Below are 16,421 nucleotides of genomic sequence, written 5' to 3'. Positions count from 1 at the left end.
ATTTATAGCTTCTGAACTGTGTGTTGTAATTTCGACTTTAAAAAGTCCAGTTCGTTAAAAAGCTGAGAGCCTGCCAATATGACATGAAACTTGGTTTGATTAACAGCAAATTGCCAATGCAGATTTGTAAACATGTAAAGCGTGCTAATGGCTTTCTAGTGCGAATCATATCCCATGTCACCTTTTTTTGTAGTGGCAAAAGGCTGGTTCTGTATTAGGGGACAAGAGATTTTTCTGTAGGTTCAATCTGGTAACTGCTTAAATTGTTTACTTCATCCTTAATTTATAACGCATTTAAAAATACTGTGATCAAAATACTTTTTACTCTGGCTTATATATTTCAGGATTTCTTTTTCTCAATTCTGAGTTTTGAAAATATTCTTTTAGCTGGACAGAGTCTCCAAAATCCTCTGGTCAGATCCCTTCAGTTTACAACTTACTACCCGGAAAACCAGCAAGGGTTCAGAAGTTGCCCAGTGTCATTCATGGCCAAGGGGGTGACAGAACTGTGACCAGAATTCAGGACAGAGTTTGCAAAGAGATAAACATGGTTCCAAGTGGTTACACAAAATATCTACACTAGCGACAGAATCTGAACAGAGTCTTGCTGTGGTTTCAGTTGGGTCACCCTCACTCGTGGCCACGACTGGGTACAGCCTTACACGTGTTCAGTCACAGTGGAAGTGTGGTCTGGGTGCTTCACGTTCGCATCCTTTTTGAACAAGAGCAGATGCTGATGGGGAAGAGAGCAGACGCACCCACGTGTCTTTCCTGGCATCCTTGGCTGGCAGCCCCCATTGGCTCCCCCCTCCGTTCTGCCTGCACTTGTCCCCACACCCTGCCCCGGGAGGATGCGCGGGCTCTGTTCGCTGCAACCCCATTCTGTGTTGTCAGTTGCCATTCATTCAGTCTCCCAAGGGAGGTTGGACACTTCCAGAGCCCAGCTGGGGAGTCGGGCAAAGAGGCCTTATCTAGCCCAAAGCGGAGTGTCACCTCACTCAAAGGGTATCATGTTCCAGTGACACCTGTGGTAGTGCACACACACACACACACACACACACACCATGCTTTCCACGTCTTTAACAGTGAGGGCCAGGTGAAGGATTTGTCTCCCCTCAGACACCTTTCTGGCTCTTTTCCTCTCACTGTATCTCTGTCTCTTGAGATGTAGGGTCTGTGTCTGTTCCTGTACATGTCTGTCCTGGTCTCCCCTCATTTTCCATTACATGGTTGTTTCCCCTTTTCTTTCTCTGTCTTTCTCACCAGTTCATCTCCATACTCCACCACTGTCCCTTCCCCTCTCTCCTTCAACCGATGATAATCGAGAAGTTCAGAGCGTTCCTTACATTTTTGTCATATTTATTAAAGAATTTTGTCACTTTTTATGTTGAAAGTAGGTAAATAACATCTTTATTGTATTAAAAATACAAAGCAAGCCTTTCTATAATTCCCTGTTTTTTTACCCCTCAGGTTAGTGGGTTTTAGTGAGGGGGAAAAAGTGAGCACTTTCTTTTTTTTTCTTTTAATTATTTAATTTAATTTTATTCATTCATTCTTTTTTTTTTCTGTAGAGTTTTTTGCTATAGGGTGCATGAGCTCACCAGACAGAGAGAGACATAGAGACAAAAAGCGAGAAATCACCCCCCAGGGGGGATGGCCACGCCGCAATCCCTTCTCTTCCATTCTCCTCTTGGGATCTTGGGCATGCATGCACACGCGCCTGGCGTGAGTTTAAGCCACCGAGTCCGGGACTCAAACCGCAGTCGACTACGTGAGAGTCCAGCAACATAGCCATTACGCCAACTGCTGGTCCCTCATTCATTCATTTTTTAAATTTGACCAGACACACACACACACACACACACACACACACACACACACAGAGAGAGAGAGAGAGAGAAAGAATGAGAAAGTGAGAAAACAAGCCACCAGGTCCAGACTTGAACCGTGGTTGACCATGTGGAAGCGTCCAGCGTCTTAACCACCAGGCCACTTGCTGGTCCCCATGAGCACTTTCTTACCATCACCTACAGAATAAAGAATCCTGTCTACCGTGTCATCTACATCCCGCAGCAGCTCAGACAGAAGTAAGGACCATGTAACACAGTTAGTAAATACTCTTTAGCAACTGCTTTCCAGATTTCCGACAGTGCTGAGAAGAAATTACTGGGGCTGGGGCCGGCAGGTGGCATGGCGGTTAAAGGTGCTGGATTCCCACATGGCTGACCACAGTTCAAGTCCTGGACCTGGCAGCTTACTTTCTCACTTTCCCATTCTCTCTCTCACTCTCTGTCTCTGTCTGATCAAATTAAAAAATAATTATAGCAAATGGAATTAAATAATTCCTCTAAAAAAAGAAAGAAAGAAATGACTGGGAGGACTTCTAACAGTTATAGGTTACCGACCTTCAGCTGCCTTCTAGAACATTGAGAGCAATTTTGTTCATTCACTATTGTTTATCAATCGTACCGAGATGTGTCCTCCAAAGAAAGAATTAGCCTATAGCCTATAACATAGAAGGCGTTTAGCATTATCAATCTTAGCTGCAAACTGCTATAATCATGGTATTTATTATCTCCTCGGAAAAGAAATCTGAGATGGAGATGAAAATAGTTGTAGGACTCTATATAATTACTTAAAAATCAACAAATTACGCACTTCCTGTGAGTGAATTTTATGGTATACAAATCATAGCTAAAGAAAGCCCCCCAAAAACTACCATGCAAATTAAGTTGAATGGCTGGAAACGTCTTTGGAGTTCAAGATGCTTTGCAATGCAGCCGTTTGCACCTCAGTAGCTGGCTTTCATGTGGTGTATCATAAGCGGCTTGATTTTTCCAGACTTGCTTGTCAAGAGAGTTAAGACAAAGACTTGTCTACTTCTACGTGAGCATTCTGCCTGAGTTGTTTGTTTGTTTGTTTGTTTTTTTGAGAGAGACTTCTCTTTTTAAAAATTATTATTTATTTAATTTTATTTATTCATTCATTTATTTTAATTTGACCAGACACACACACACACACACACACACACACACACACACACACACAGAGAAAGGGAGAGAAAGTGAGAAAGCAAGCAAGCCACCACGTCCAGGACTCAAACCGTGGTCAGCCATGTGGGATTGTACAGCGCCTTAACCACCACGCCACCTACTGGTTCCAAGAGCTAAAGGCTTCTATGTTTCCATTTGAAAAAAACAAAATACGAATGCTGCTTATTCATTTTACAACCCTCAATTTCCACATTCCAAGAAATTTCTTCCTTTTTAACCAACATATCTGGCCATTCGCCTTTGCTACCCCTGTTCCCTTTCCTGTCCCAGCTCCCACCAGATTTGCCCTATTTTGGCACCTCCTCCACCACCAGCCAGGACTCAGTTTCAGATCACTGTGCTTGGCTAGCCCCTCCTCCAACTGATGGTCTATGTTTTATAATTCTTTTTTTTTTTTTTTCACTATAGGACGCGTGCACTTGACAGAGAGAGACAGACAGAAAGCGAGAAATCACCCCCCAGGGGAGATGGTCACGCCGCAATCCCTTCTCCTCCATTCCCCTCTCGGGATCTTGTGCACGCATGCACATGCGCCCGGCATGAGTTTTAAGCCACCGGGTCCGGGACAGGAACCATGGTTGACTACTGGGGAGTCCAGCGACATAGCCATTACGCTAACTGCTGGTTCCCACGTCTTATAATTCTTTTAAATTCATTTGTTTTCCTACTGATGTTCTGCCAAGTAAATAGCACTCCTGAATCTACTTCAGTTTTCTTGTTTTAACTTTTGCTATAGGGCACGTGTGCCCACCCAAGACAAATGGGGAGTAGGAATGAGCGAGCACCCCCAGGGGAGATGGCCACACCACAATTCTTTCTCCATTCTCTTCTTGGGGTTTTGTATGCACACGTGCCCAGTGTATTTTCAAGCCTCTGGGTCTGGGGCTTGAACCTCCCAGTCAACCATGTACCATCCAGCTGCCTTCACCACACCACTGGCTGGCCTCTTTGTCTAGTTTCGTAAACAGATCATTAGATCTATGACTTAAAAGAGTTTAGTCAGGGCAGGGAGCTTCAGGCAGGAGTCTGTCTCTGCTCATTACGTTTTCAAAAACGCCTTTGTCTCTCAAGCTCTTGAAGCTCTCAAAGGAATTCTGAAATCTTAAAATCCTGCTATAATTCCAATGCTGTGCTTCTCACTGGGCCTATCTGTGATATATGGAAATAAGCAAGCTCGCTAACAAGAACAGTAACCGCAGAAACGGTACTCATGGTGGTACTGCCCGTGGTACCTGTATTGCGGGTGGGGATCATGGTATTGGCTGTGGTGTGACAGCAGTCTTGACAGCCATGGTCACAGCGGCGGTGACAGTAGTGAGAGTGGTGGTAACAATTACAGCTCCCATTTACTGAGAGCCCGTTAGGTGAAAGGCCGCTGCCTATATTACTTTATCCTCACAACAACCCTACCAGGAAAGTTGTCATCCCCATTTTACAGATGAAGAAACTGAGGCTGAGTCTTTGCAGTGGCTCACACAGGAAAGAAAGCAAACATTTTTTCTATTGCTCAGTTCTTCAGTCATTTTTCCCCCCCTTTTTTTTTAACCTTTTAAGATTTGCCATAGGGCAAGTACACTCTCCGAAGAGAGACAGAGGGAATGTGAGAAATCCCCCCCCCCCGCCTCAGTGGTGGTGACCACCCCTTCAACCCCTCCTCCATCTTCTCTTGTGATTTGGGCATGCGCACACATGAACCTGGAGTGATTTTCAAGCTGCCAGGTCCAGGACTCGAACCGCAGAGTCAGCTTTGTGGGATCCAGCCGCTTTAACCTCCACACCACCTGCCAGCCCACTAATAGTCTTCTTTTTTTAAAGAATTATTTTATTTAACTTTATCTACTTATTTTAATCTGACCAGAGAGGGACAGACAGAGAGAGGGAAACAGAAAGCAAGCTGCCAGGTCCAGGACTCAAACCACAATCAGCCATGTGGGAATCCAGCTCCCTTGACCACCACGCCGCCTGCCAGCCCCAGCTTTTTTTTTTCCCTATCTTTATGACAAGTTTTAAAGGTGTTTATCCATAAAACAAAGAGTTTCCGATATTCGGAAATATATCCAGGACCCAAATGTCACCGCCCTTAGTTCTTTTTTTTTTTTTCAATTGTTTATTTTTATTTATTCATTCATTTATTTTTAATTTGACCAGAGAGAGACACAGAGAGAGAAAGAGAATGTGAGAAAGTAAGCCACCAGGTCCAGGACTCCAACCATGGTTGGCCATGTGGGAGTGTCCAACGTCTTAACCACCACACCACCTGCTGGTCCCAGTTCTTTTTTTTTTTTGAAGAGGTTTTTGCTATAGAGCAAAACCTTGCCAGAAAGACAGAGAGAGACAGAGAGACAGAAAGCAAGAAATCTCCCCCCAGGGGGGATGGCTACGCCGCAATCCCTTCTCCATTCTCCTCTCGAGATCTTGGGCACACACGCACACGCGCCTGGCGTAGTTTAAGCCATTGGGTCCAGGACCCGAACTGCTGTCGACTACCTGTGAGTCCAGCGACAAAGCCATTACTCCAACTGCTGGTCCCATCCCTTAGTTCTTTTAACAAATGCTTTGGGTGTTTTTAAGATTTAAAGTATCACTCACATATCATTATTGGATTTTAGTATTTCAAATATAATAATTGTAGTAAGAGCTTTGAACGTACAAGTTTAAGACACGTATAAAAGCATATTTTATTCCAGTTTCTCCCAATTTCATTGGTACAATTTCTTTTTCACAAATTTGCTTACGTACACATTACCTACATATTGTCATTTGTTCCAGCTTCCTCCTAAGTCGTATCTCTGAAATAATGGTTTAGATATGCTAGTTACTTTTTATAAATTACATCAAAATAAAAATTTTAAATATTGAGTTGTCATTAAAGTTATGATATATTTTTTTCTCTGTATTCCTATACAAAAATGATGAGCTAATATGTAGTATTAAGATACTCCCAAAAGTTCATGGACAGTGGAATTTAAGTGCAAGTTTGCTTTTCCAAAAAGCTTGAAATCCATGCATGGTTTTGTTTTTGTTTTTGTTTTTTTTTTTACAATATGTATCTTTCATGAATTTTTTTTTTTTTTGGAGAGATTTTCGCTATAGGGCGTGTGCGCTCGCCAGACAGACAGAGAGAGACATAGAGACAGAAAGCGAGAAATCACCCCCCAGAGGGGATGGTCACGCCGCAATCCCTTCTCCTCCATTCTCCTCTCGGGATCTTGGGCACGCACGCACACGCGCCCGGCATGAGTTTTAAGCCACCGGGTCCGGGACGTGAACCGCGGTCGACTACGTGGGAGTCCAGCGACATAGCCATTACGCTAACTGCTGGTTCCCAAATTTTTTAAAGACCTCTTACATATACAAAATAAATGTATATTAAAATTTCTTAATGTTTAACTTTCTCTATTATCATTCTCTGGTATCACAGTTATCAGTCATATTTAGGGTTATACTAATTCATGGCAGAAATTTAGGATCCGGGGTGAAAAGCCCTAGAATCTGGTTTTCTCCTTCTCATAAGTTCCTTAAACTATTAGCTAATATTGAACCCCAGTTTTCCCATCTGTAATACTGACAGGATCCTGCCTTCCTTACTACAAGTAAGGCAATGTTTTGATATGTACGAGTGCATCTAGCTACATTTTTTTTAATTAAAGGGCATGTGTGTGCACTAGAGAGAGACAGAGAGGAAGAAAGCACCCCACTGGGGTGTGGTCACACTGTAATTCCTTTCCCTTTCACTGTCCTGTTTGGATCTGGGGCACACACACATGCCCAGCATGTTTTTCAAGCCCCTGGGGACAGGATGGACAGGATTCAAACAGTGGGTCAGCCATGTGGAATATGACTCCCTTAACCCTTAGCCACAGGGCCAACCCCCTTTGATAGTAATTTGTAATAGTATAAAGTACTATCAAATGAAACTTCCTTTGTGTGTGGGTGTGTAATGGGTCTTTCCAATATTACCCTCCTCCAATTTTCAGTTTAGAAACTATTATTCTAGGACTTGTTGAGGACTGCAATTGAGTATAAGCTACAGTTGCTAAGGGGAATCGGAAAAATTCCATCCTTCGGCCCTGCCCTCCCCAGGCACCCAGAGAGCCAGTGCTGTCAGGCCAGACTGAGCAAGGCCGAGTTGATCCATCCTGGATGGTTCCTCTCAGATGCGAGGCTGGACTGGTGTGGGCCAGCTCCCAGCTTTGCCCTGGTGGGATCCCCAGACCACCCCTGTTTCTCAACAGAGAGAAAATGCCAGAAGGAAGGACAGGAAATGGATGGTTCAGCTTCCCACCTCAGCGTGAGAGAGAGGATCTAAGAGCAAGTCTGCGTCCCTTGGGCATGCAGCAGGGTCAGAGGAATCCCAGGGTTCAGTTTGGCTCCACCTATCCATAGCAGAGACCCAGTGCCTGTTAGCAGGAAACAGGCAGCTACAGAGCATTCTAGAACCAGTATTCTACCTGTAATGTGACGCCTCTCCCAGATTGCTTTAATGTAGGCTAGATCAGACTCCATCTCCTGAGGCCCTTGAGAAACCCTCTCACCGTGGATCCACAGAAAAATCCAGTATCGCACTGTGCTCCTTTCTGTGGAGACTGCAGAGACACAGAGGCCCTGAAGAACAAATAGCACTCCCCCAGGCTCCCGTGTGTGCAGCTCCCAGCTCCCCACTCACCAGACGTGGTTTGCCACCATGACCTTCCTACCCTGACTCCCCCACACACACGCCGCGCAGCGGCCCCTTCTCTCGGTAGCTCTGTGAACTGTCATGCTCGCCTAGACCTTAGCTATTGAGCCATGTGAGGGAGCCAGCCACTCCAACCCAACACTGTGAGTTCTCAGCCACTGTGTCCTACCAGAGGCCAGACGGTTGGCCCACTGGCCAGAGAATATTCTAGACCAGGGCACAGGAAGGCACATGCAGACATGGGAGAGAAGTGACCCGGGTGATGCCAACCATCCCCTCATCTCATTCTCCCTCCCCGGTCACCTAGCTTGGGCCCCGACTTCCACCAGGAAGGCTCACATCCCCTGGTCTCTCTTTGGTCCCTCCTCCTGCCCCTGCCCCCTGATCAGCTGCCACTCACCCTTCCCCTCTCAGTTTAACCAGCACTCCCTAAGGAAGCCAAGCGGACCAGGTCAGGGCCTGTGAAACGCTCCCCTGCCACCCGCTGTCCTGCTGTTCAAGCATACTTGCTTATAAGTGGTGACGAGGGGTCTTCAAAATGGAAATGCGTATCATGAAAAAACTATGCATGGGTTTCTTTTCTTTGCACCAAAATAAATTTGCACTTTAATTCCACTTTCCTATGAACTTTTTGTCATAACAATTTCTATATGTTTGATTAATATCTTCCGCATTCAACAGGAAGCTCTCTGAGATCTGCCTGGCACATGCTACAGGAAGCCCCAGTGTCTGACGCATGCTGGGCCCACAGCAAGCTCCTCAGGCCTGGGGGACAGCAACCAGCTGATGACCACACTCGTGGGCCGGGGTCCTGCATATCTCCATGGGGCAGGGGGAGCAGGGTCCCGGGACAGCAGGGGTGGAACCCATTGCACATGTCCGGGGCTTCAGAGACTCAGCAATCAGGTAAAATACCAGGCTTTGCTCAGACAACCATGGTCCCTTCCTAGGGTCAGAAAATAAAGGGGAGAAAAAATGACCCAAATCTCCAACTATGGACCCGCGTCTTCCTGCTCAGCCGAGTCGGTGTTGGCCCGCTTGCTTGGCCTCCATCTGGTCTTTCTCATCCCAGTGGGTCAGCATTCACAGAGCTCCTTCTTGGCCTAGAGGTGCTGGGTCAGGAGATTCAAAGATCTGAGGGCCTCGGACCACACTCAGGGCCCCACAGCACACTGAGGAAGACAGCGACGAAAACCGATGGTCGCCACAGAGAGGGACAGGGCAGGATGGGGAAAGGAAGGCAGAGGTGAGTCCCACCAGGTAGGCCTAGAAAGGCTCCACTGAGGGGACCTCTTCTGACATCTCAGCTTCGGGAGGACCTTGGCAGACAGGACAGACACAGGCAGAGGTGTGCATGTTATGTTGCAGGCATTGTGGGGACAGGGGCCTTGAGGAACTGCCAGGAGAAGAGGTTGAGAGGGCCGAGGCCTGGGCGTGGCGTGGGGAGATGTGGAGTCCCTGCTGTGGAGATTGTGCTTGATTCTGTAAGTGCAGAGGAAGCCAATGTGGGCGTTAGCAAATGGCTGACCATCAGACCTGTTTTCAAAAGATGATAGCATGGAGCCAGCAGGTGGCATGGTGGTTGGGGCACTGGACTCCCACATGGCTGACTGCGGTTTGAGTCCCAGACCTGGCAGCTTGTTTTTTCACTTTCTCTGTCTCTCTCATTGTCTCTCTATGGTAAGTGCATGTGCCCTAGAGCAAATTTAAAATAATAAATAATACTTTTTTAAAAAGATGGCAGCATGACCTCAAGTGGGAAATACAGCTCTGCAAAAAAAAAAAAAAAAAACACCCGGAAATTTTCCCCCAGATACCCCTGAAATGGACCAGATTTGGTCATGACCAAGTCGTGAGGGAACCAGATCCATCCCCAGTCCTGTCTGGTGACTCTTCAGGTGAGATAGGCAAGAACAGGGAAGAAAGTAGACAGAAGTGTGCCCAGGAGGGTCTGCAGGAGCTCCGTCGTCCCCTTTCCAGAGGGAAGAGTCATCTCATGGAGGTCATGGCTGGAGCTGGGCGATAGCAGCAACCAGTGGCCACACCCGTGTCCTGCAGAGAAACCCAACAGTGGCCAACACCCACCAGAAGTTTTGGGGATTCTCTGCAAACTGTGAGGTCATTATTGACTGAGTGGAAGACCGAGTACCACACAGGAAAAAAGTGACACCCTGCGACAGAAAGACTCCAACAGCTGTACATACTATCACCCAGGCCAGCAGGGCGCTCCCTCTCCCAGGGAATCACTGCCAACACCCTCATCAGAGTATGCCAGAGAGCACTCCCTGAATGCCCGAAGAAGTTACTTGAGAACAACGTGAGGAGGGCAGGAATGAGATGAATTTGTGGTTTCTAGAAATTACTTTCGTAGGACTCTAGAGAAAAGATCCTCAAGTGCTCAGTGCCAGAAGTACAACACGCATGAACGTTGCCTGCAGATGCGACAACCTCTGTCATCGCCGACGTCACCCCCCACCGCCACTTTTCGCCATCCGGTGGAAAGTCAGGTTCTCCCCGTGGAGAACTCCTGGGTCTGGAAAGCTGGAGTCACTGCACTGCCTACCTTACCCCCGTGCATGCCCAAGATCCTGAGAGGAGAATGGAGGAGAAGGGATTGCGGCGTGACCATCCCCCCGGGGGATGACTTCTTGCTTTCTGTCTCTCTGTCTCTCTCCGTCTGTCTGGCGAGCGCACGCGCCCTATAGCAAAAACTTCTCAAAAAAAAAAAAAAAAGTCAATTTGCAGAGATAAAGGAAACTAAAAATGCTACATTTTGTTTTCCACCCTAAGCTTAATAAAGGAAATCCAGCGAAATCTGCCGTCATAGAAGAAAGAGATCTCCTTGTGGTAAAAAAACTACAGGAAGTGTTTTTCATCATTGATGCCACAAGGAACCCGGAGCAGATTCGGGGCACATGGCATAGACCCAAAGCCGTCATTCTGATCCTCGACACATCACTTCGATGGCAAGGGCATCTATGCTAGCGTCTCTCCGGCCCAGCTTTTCAGCCTTTGCAGGACAGATGTGGTTTTACAGGCCGTCATCCGCTCGGTGGGCAGATAAGCAAGCAGCTTTCAGTCCTCATCATTTACTCCAGTGAGAAAGTCGCGGAGTCCCTGCAAACCAGCATGTGACGGCGCCCTGATCTCCGCCAGCAGGGCTAACCTACGGACCGCAGTGAACTTCGAACCGCATTCCTGACAGTCATCATGTTCAGAGATGTCTAGAATTTGCTCGAGGCTAGATGAAATTAGGTAGAGTGAATCTGGGGCTGCAAATGCTAAAAAGGCGAGGGTTGGGAAGTGACTTCCAGGGCAGAATGTTAGGCCCCGTAGATGTTCACAGGACCGGATTCACCGTTCTAAGGCTGAGAGATTCGAATCCTGGTGACTTTTAAATCCCTCTCTATTGAGAGAGAAATTCTCCCATTTTTTTTTCTTTGTAACCTACGTTACTACCACCCAGCCCCCACTGTGGGGGCCCAACATGCCTCTCCCAGTGCTCTGAGTCATCCCAGGTCCCTGTGGCTCCAGAGCTGGACCACGATACATGCAAATGGACCATCTCCTAGGACTGGGATGGCGCCTCCCACCTGCGGGGCCAGCAAGTGGCTTGGTGTTTAAGGTGTTGGATCCCACATAGCTGGCTCCATGGTACAAGTCCCAGAGCTGGCAGCTTGAAAAACAAGCTGGGTTGGGACCAGCAGTTAGCGTAATGGCTATGTCACTGGACTCCCACGTAGTCGACCACGGTTCGCGTCCTGGACCCGGTGACTTAAATCTCTCACCGGGCGCGTGTGCGTGCTTGCCCAAGATCCCGAGAGGAGAATGGAGGAGAAGGGATTGTGGCGTGACCATCCCCCCTGGGGGGTGATTTCTCGCTTTCTGTCTCTCTGTCTCTCTGTCTGGTGAGTGCCCTATAGCAAAAACCTCTCCAAAAAAAAAAAAAGGAAAGAAAGAAAGAAAAACAAGCTGGGCACGTGTGCATGGGTGCCCAAAATCCCAAAAGGAAAATGGAGGAGATGGGATTGCTGCAGAGCCAACCCTCTAGGGGAGGCTGATTTCTCCTATCATTTCTTCCTTTCTCACCAGCAGGCAGAAAGGAAGGCTCGTGATTGTATGCAGCAAAAAGAAGTGATGGAAAGAATGTAAATAACCAGACACTAACTGTAGGTTCTGGGCGTGCTGCCTTCTGTCCACGCGGGTTTTCTTTTTGCGGTGCACTAAAGAAACTGGCTTATTAATGTGGGAATCTGATCTAGGCTTGGAGCGCCAAGACCCATGTGTCAGCCCCCACTCTAACTTTTCCAGTCACTCACTGCTCTGGGTCTCAGGCCGCTCATCTAGGACAGGGCCTAGGTGACATGACACACTGAGTATTTGCAGAGGCTAAGCAAAGTGAATCTGTAAAATGAGGTTATACCAAGAGACCTGATCATCCAAATGGTCTTCTATGTATGCCAACAGACATTTTTTTTTAGAATTATTTATTTAATTTTATTTATTCATTCACTTATTTTCATTTGACCAGAGAAAGACAGACACACAGAAAGAAGGAAAGTAAGCCACCAGGTCCAGGACTTGAACCGTAGTTGGCCATGTGGGAGTGTCCAGCGCCTTAACCACCACATCACCTGCTGGCCCCAGACTACTGTCCTTTTACTCAGTACATCCCACTTGCATGTTCTCACCATCTCATCTGTTACCCCTCTATCATGTTATGGCCAGGACAAAGCATTTTGTTAACCTGACCATACAGTTTTCTCTTTCTTAAACAATAACCAGTTGCTAGAACACATTATTGCTTTCTTTTTTAGAATTATTTTATTCAACTTTATTCACCTACTTATTTCTTTTATTTTATTTGACCAGAGAGAGACAGAGTGAGAAAGAGAGAGAGAAAGTGAGAAAGCAAGCTGCCAGGTCCAGGACTCGAACCACGGTCATGTGGGAGTCTATCACCCTTAACCACCACGCCACCTGCCAGCCCCCACATTATTGCTTTTTAAGCCTGATGCAGTATTTCAAAAGCTATTAGGTCATCAGAAGGCATGAAGTATTTTTCTGTTTCTTTTTTTCTTTTGTTTTTTTTTTTAATGCAAAAATGCCTCACGACTTTCCGAGGGCCCAACTTCTAGGGAAGTATTTTCCTGCCACAGTTGTTTCCCGTCGGTTTCAAGAGTTAAGTGAACTGTTTCTCCTATCTTGTTCCTCCATTAAAATGCTGGGAGTGTTTCTTTTTTCCTCTTTGGGAAGGAAAAAAGAAATCTTTCCCCGTCATTTACTTTGGCTCTCCCAAAAGTTGGGGAGGAAAGTCAGTTTAATTCAGGTGGGATCAAAATGTTCTTGTGGTACGAGCGTGCGCCGAAAGGAAGCCTATAATTTCCGAGCATTCTTGCAGGAAGTTTGTGTTCTGTTTTCCAGGGAGCCTTTACTTTCCGAGAGAGTATGATCGACATGCCATTACTGAAGCAGGCCCAGAACATTGTTACGCTTGCCACATCCATCAAGGAAAAATGATCTGTTAAATGAAGCTCTCATCAGGTGGGCTGAGCATATACAGTGCGTTTCTTAAAGACAAACCATCATACTCAGGGCAGCTTGTTAGGAAGCCAGTTTGGAACCTCACTCCATGCACAGCTATGTTAGTCACGAGTTTTTCTTTTTCTTTTCTTTTTTTTTTTTTTTTTTTTTTTCCGGGGGGGGGGGGGAGTGTCTTATTAGCCTGCTAGCCCTTTAAAAATAAACTTTCTTCCTTTTGGGTTCTAGCTTATGATGGTATCGTTTATAGGGGTATGACATCTACGGATTTATGATCTCAGGGGACGTAAGAGTGGGCTGAGAGGAAGTCAGATGGTTAATGCAACAGACCTTTCAAGAGTGCACAGACTCCTCCAGCCTTCTCGTGGTCGGGAATTCTTCCCACACTGACCATCTGCACGGCCACACCACAGATCATTTTGAGGAAGGCCAGGCCTTTAAAAAAAATAACAAAATCAAGAGGCCATCTCGATTTCAGTAGTAATCGAAGACTACCACAGAGATGGCATCGCAGAAGTTACTATTACACTGGCTCCTAACGAGAGCTTCTGAAAATAGACTTTGAACGTGGGTTCCTATTAACTTCCACCCCCAAATGAAACAGCCATACCCTTGAACTGGTCGTTGAGGAAGACACGAACTCATCCTGGGGCTGAGGGCTTTGGGTCAATGGTTCCCAGCCATTAAAAAATAAATGCGCAGAAACACAAGGCGGCCCATTCTCCCTTTCCTTCCCTGGTTCCACGGTTTGCCACTGAGGGCATTCCCCCTGTAGACGTAGGGCCAGGGCCGTAGGGCCGGGCCAGGGCTCCCTCGGCCATAAACTTGTAGCGTCTGCAGGACAACAATGCCACGGAGCTGGTGCAGAAGGCCCCCTGCGAGATTTGCATCACATTAGAGATGCGGCCACAGGTCATATGGGTGGTGTGGTTAACGGGCTTAGTAAAGCTGTTTTGAAGAGGTTAACCCAGCTTGTAGGAAGGGTAAATAAACATAACAAGCAGCCATTGTTCCCTATTCAGCATGTACTCTTATATTGAAGGCTAAAGGGTATTGAAGCGGCCGAGGATCAACTTGTGCTTGCCAGAGGACGCCAACGAAGTTGGAAACACCAACAATCAGAGATTTTGTTTCTGTTCCTCATTAAATCATGAGCTTTTGTGTCGGGGACTCTGGACGACTGTTCTTTAAGAAATTAACAGAATGGGAAGTTTTAAACTCTACACCAACCTTTTCATGACCTACACAGCAGCGACACTGCGACTCTTAGACCGACACCACGGGAAGGCTGTTCTGTTTATTTAAATTGGTAAATAGAAAACAGTCGTTTTTTAGTTTCATTTTTCCCCTCCTCCTACGCCCTCTTTGTTCATCTCCTACGTGGCCCTGGCATGTGCCCCAACCAGGGGTCTACCTCCCCACCCCTCCTGATCCCTCAGGAAGTGGGAGAGGAGGTGAGAGTGGAGTTGAAGGTGGGTGCTGGGGAAGGCGCCATCTGCCACGGTGCAGGCCATCACTGGGTGGGAAGACATGGAGGGAGCTGGATCCAGGTATGGTGGATCCGGGAGACACATTCGGGGGACACCAGCTTTCTCAAACATGGGTCAGCAGACAGGTCTTAACTGAGGACACGCTAGCTCAGGCCCCACCTGCGGTGGGCAGCGGCTCTCCCCTCCTCAACGCCTCATGGGAGCATAGCCTCCCTTCACCCTGGACGTCCCAGTGTGGCCCCGGAATTGCTGGGAAGGAAGGTGGGGACTAGCCTCATCCTCCCGGAGGGACGAAGAGGAAAATGGCATCTTGCCAACTTCCGGGCCTGCTTGCCTCCAGGCCAGCTATGCCTCAGGCCTGTGGACGGGGTGGTAGGTGCAGTCACCCCAGCATTGTCTCTGTGCCCGCCTAGGCTGGGAGGGTGGACACAAGTGTGCACAGGCTAACCCAGACCCACGGTGCTCTGCTCAGAACACAGACAGAGGGTGGCTCCCATGGCAGAGGGTCACAGGAGGGCCTTCTGCCCTCTGGTCCCTGTTGTCCCTCCCACCCCACCCCATGTTAGAGGCCACAGGCAGGGCTGCCTAGGCAAAAGAAGAAAGCGAAACCTGCCTCCACGCTGTCTGCAGGCAGACCTCACTTCCGCCTAACTCCCCGTCCCACCTCCAGGGTTGTCTGGCTTTGCGAAAATGAAAGGGCACACACTTCTGTCTGCACCCGGTTGCACAGGCAGCCCCAAACCCGCACAGGTGGAGGGCTCTCTGAGGGAGCCCCGCCTGCCAGGCTGAAGGGATCAGAATCTTGAGAAGGCGCGTCCTATCACCAGGTCTCTGAGTGGTGCTGAGGGTGGGCCTGGCCAGGGCTCCCGACCCCTGCCTTTACAGGGCATCCTCGCTAGGCCCCAGCTCACCAGGCCTTATCCCAAACTGTGCTCTTTTTTTTTTAATTTTATTTTTAAATTTAATTAAGTTTTTTTTTTTTAGGTTGTTGTAGGGCATGTGCTCTTGGAGAGGCAGAGAGGCAAAGTGGAAATCATCCCCCAGGGGAATGGCTATATCACAGCCTCTTCTCCTCCACTCATTCTCCTCTCAGGATTTTGGGCAACTATGCACACATGCTCAGTGTGATTTTCACGCCACTGGGTCCAGGACTCGAACCACGCCATGCGGGATCCGGCCACCTTAACCTCCCCCCGGGCGCCCCCCCCCCCCCGCCACTACCTCCTTATTCGTCTCCCTAGGGGCCAGAGCTGTCATCTCATACCCGCTGGTCCCAGTTTTGGTAGGATCATGAGCCTGGGACTCACTAGAACCAGAAATGGGCCCAGAGCCCCACTCTCTGGACAGAGGCCCCGGGAGGGCTGCAGAAGAAAACTTCGGTCACAGTCAGAGACCCAGCTCGCCTCATCCCTTGAAGAACGAGGAGAGGGTGGAAGACGACACTCCTCTCACCGTCATCCCTCTCGCATCTCTTGGTGTCATGGGTGGGCGAGGGTACCGGCCAGGCTGGGAGGGACACGGAGCACTCCCCTCAGCGTGTCGGGAGAGCCCAGCATGGGGAGACGAGCTCTGCCCAGCTCCTCCGAGGCAGGAGCGGAGTGCAGGAGAGGACCTTGCAGCTAATCTGATTAATTAAAAACCATACCTGTTTTTATTTTG

General features: G+C 48.0%; 1 protein-coding gene across 1 annotated transcript in view; it reads left to right on the top strand.

Annotated features, from left to right (window-relative positions):
• Positions 1-14,442, top strand: part of CLYBL (citramalyl-CoA lyase) — a 142,171-nt gene extending 127,729 nt beyond the window's left edge. The window contains exons 8-9 of the mRNA XM_006141555.2: positions 13,156-13,275; positions 14,315-14,442. Of these exons, the coding sequence (XP_006141617.1) occupies positions 13,156-13,251 (96 nt within the window). The 3' untranslated portion in view covers positions 13,252-13,275; positions 14,315-14,442. The remainder of the gene's footprint in view (positions 1-13,155; positions 13,276-14,314) is intronic.
• Positions 14,443-16,421: the final 1,979 nt, after the last annotated feature.

The sequence above is a fragment of the Tupaia chinensis genome, unplaced genomic scaffold (genome assembly GCF_000334495.1).
Source record: "Tupaia chinensis unplaced genomic scaffold, TupChi_1.0 Scaffold000057_1, whole genome shotgun sequence".
In the NCBI taxonomy this organism is placed as follows: domain Eukaryota; kingdom Metazoa; phylum Chordata; class Mammalia; order Scandentia; family Tupaiidae; genus Tupaia; species Tupaia belangeri.
Note: the sequence above shows the minus strand (reverse complement) of the source record. Positions and strands in the feature narration are given on the sequence as shown.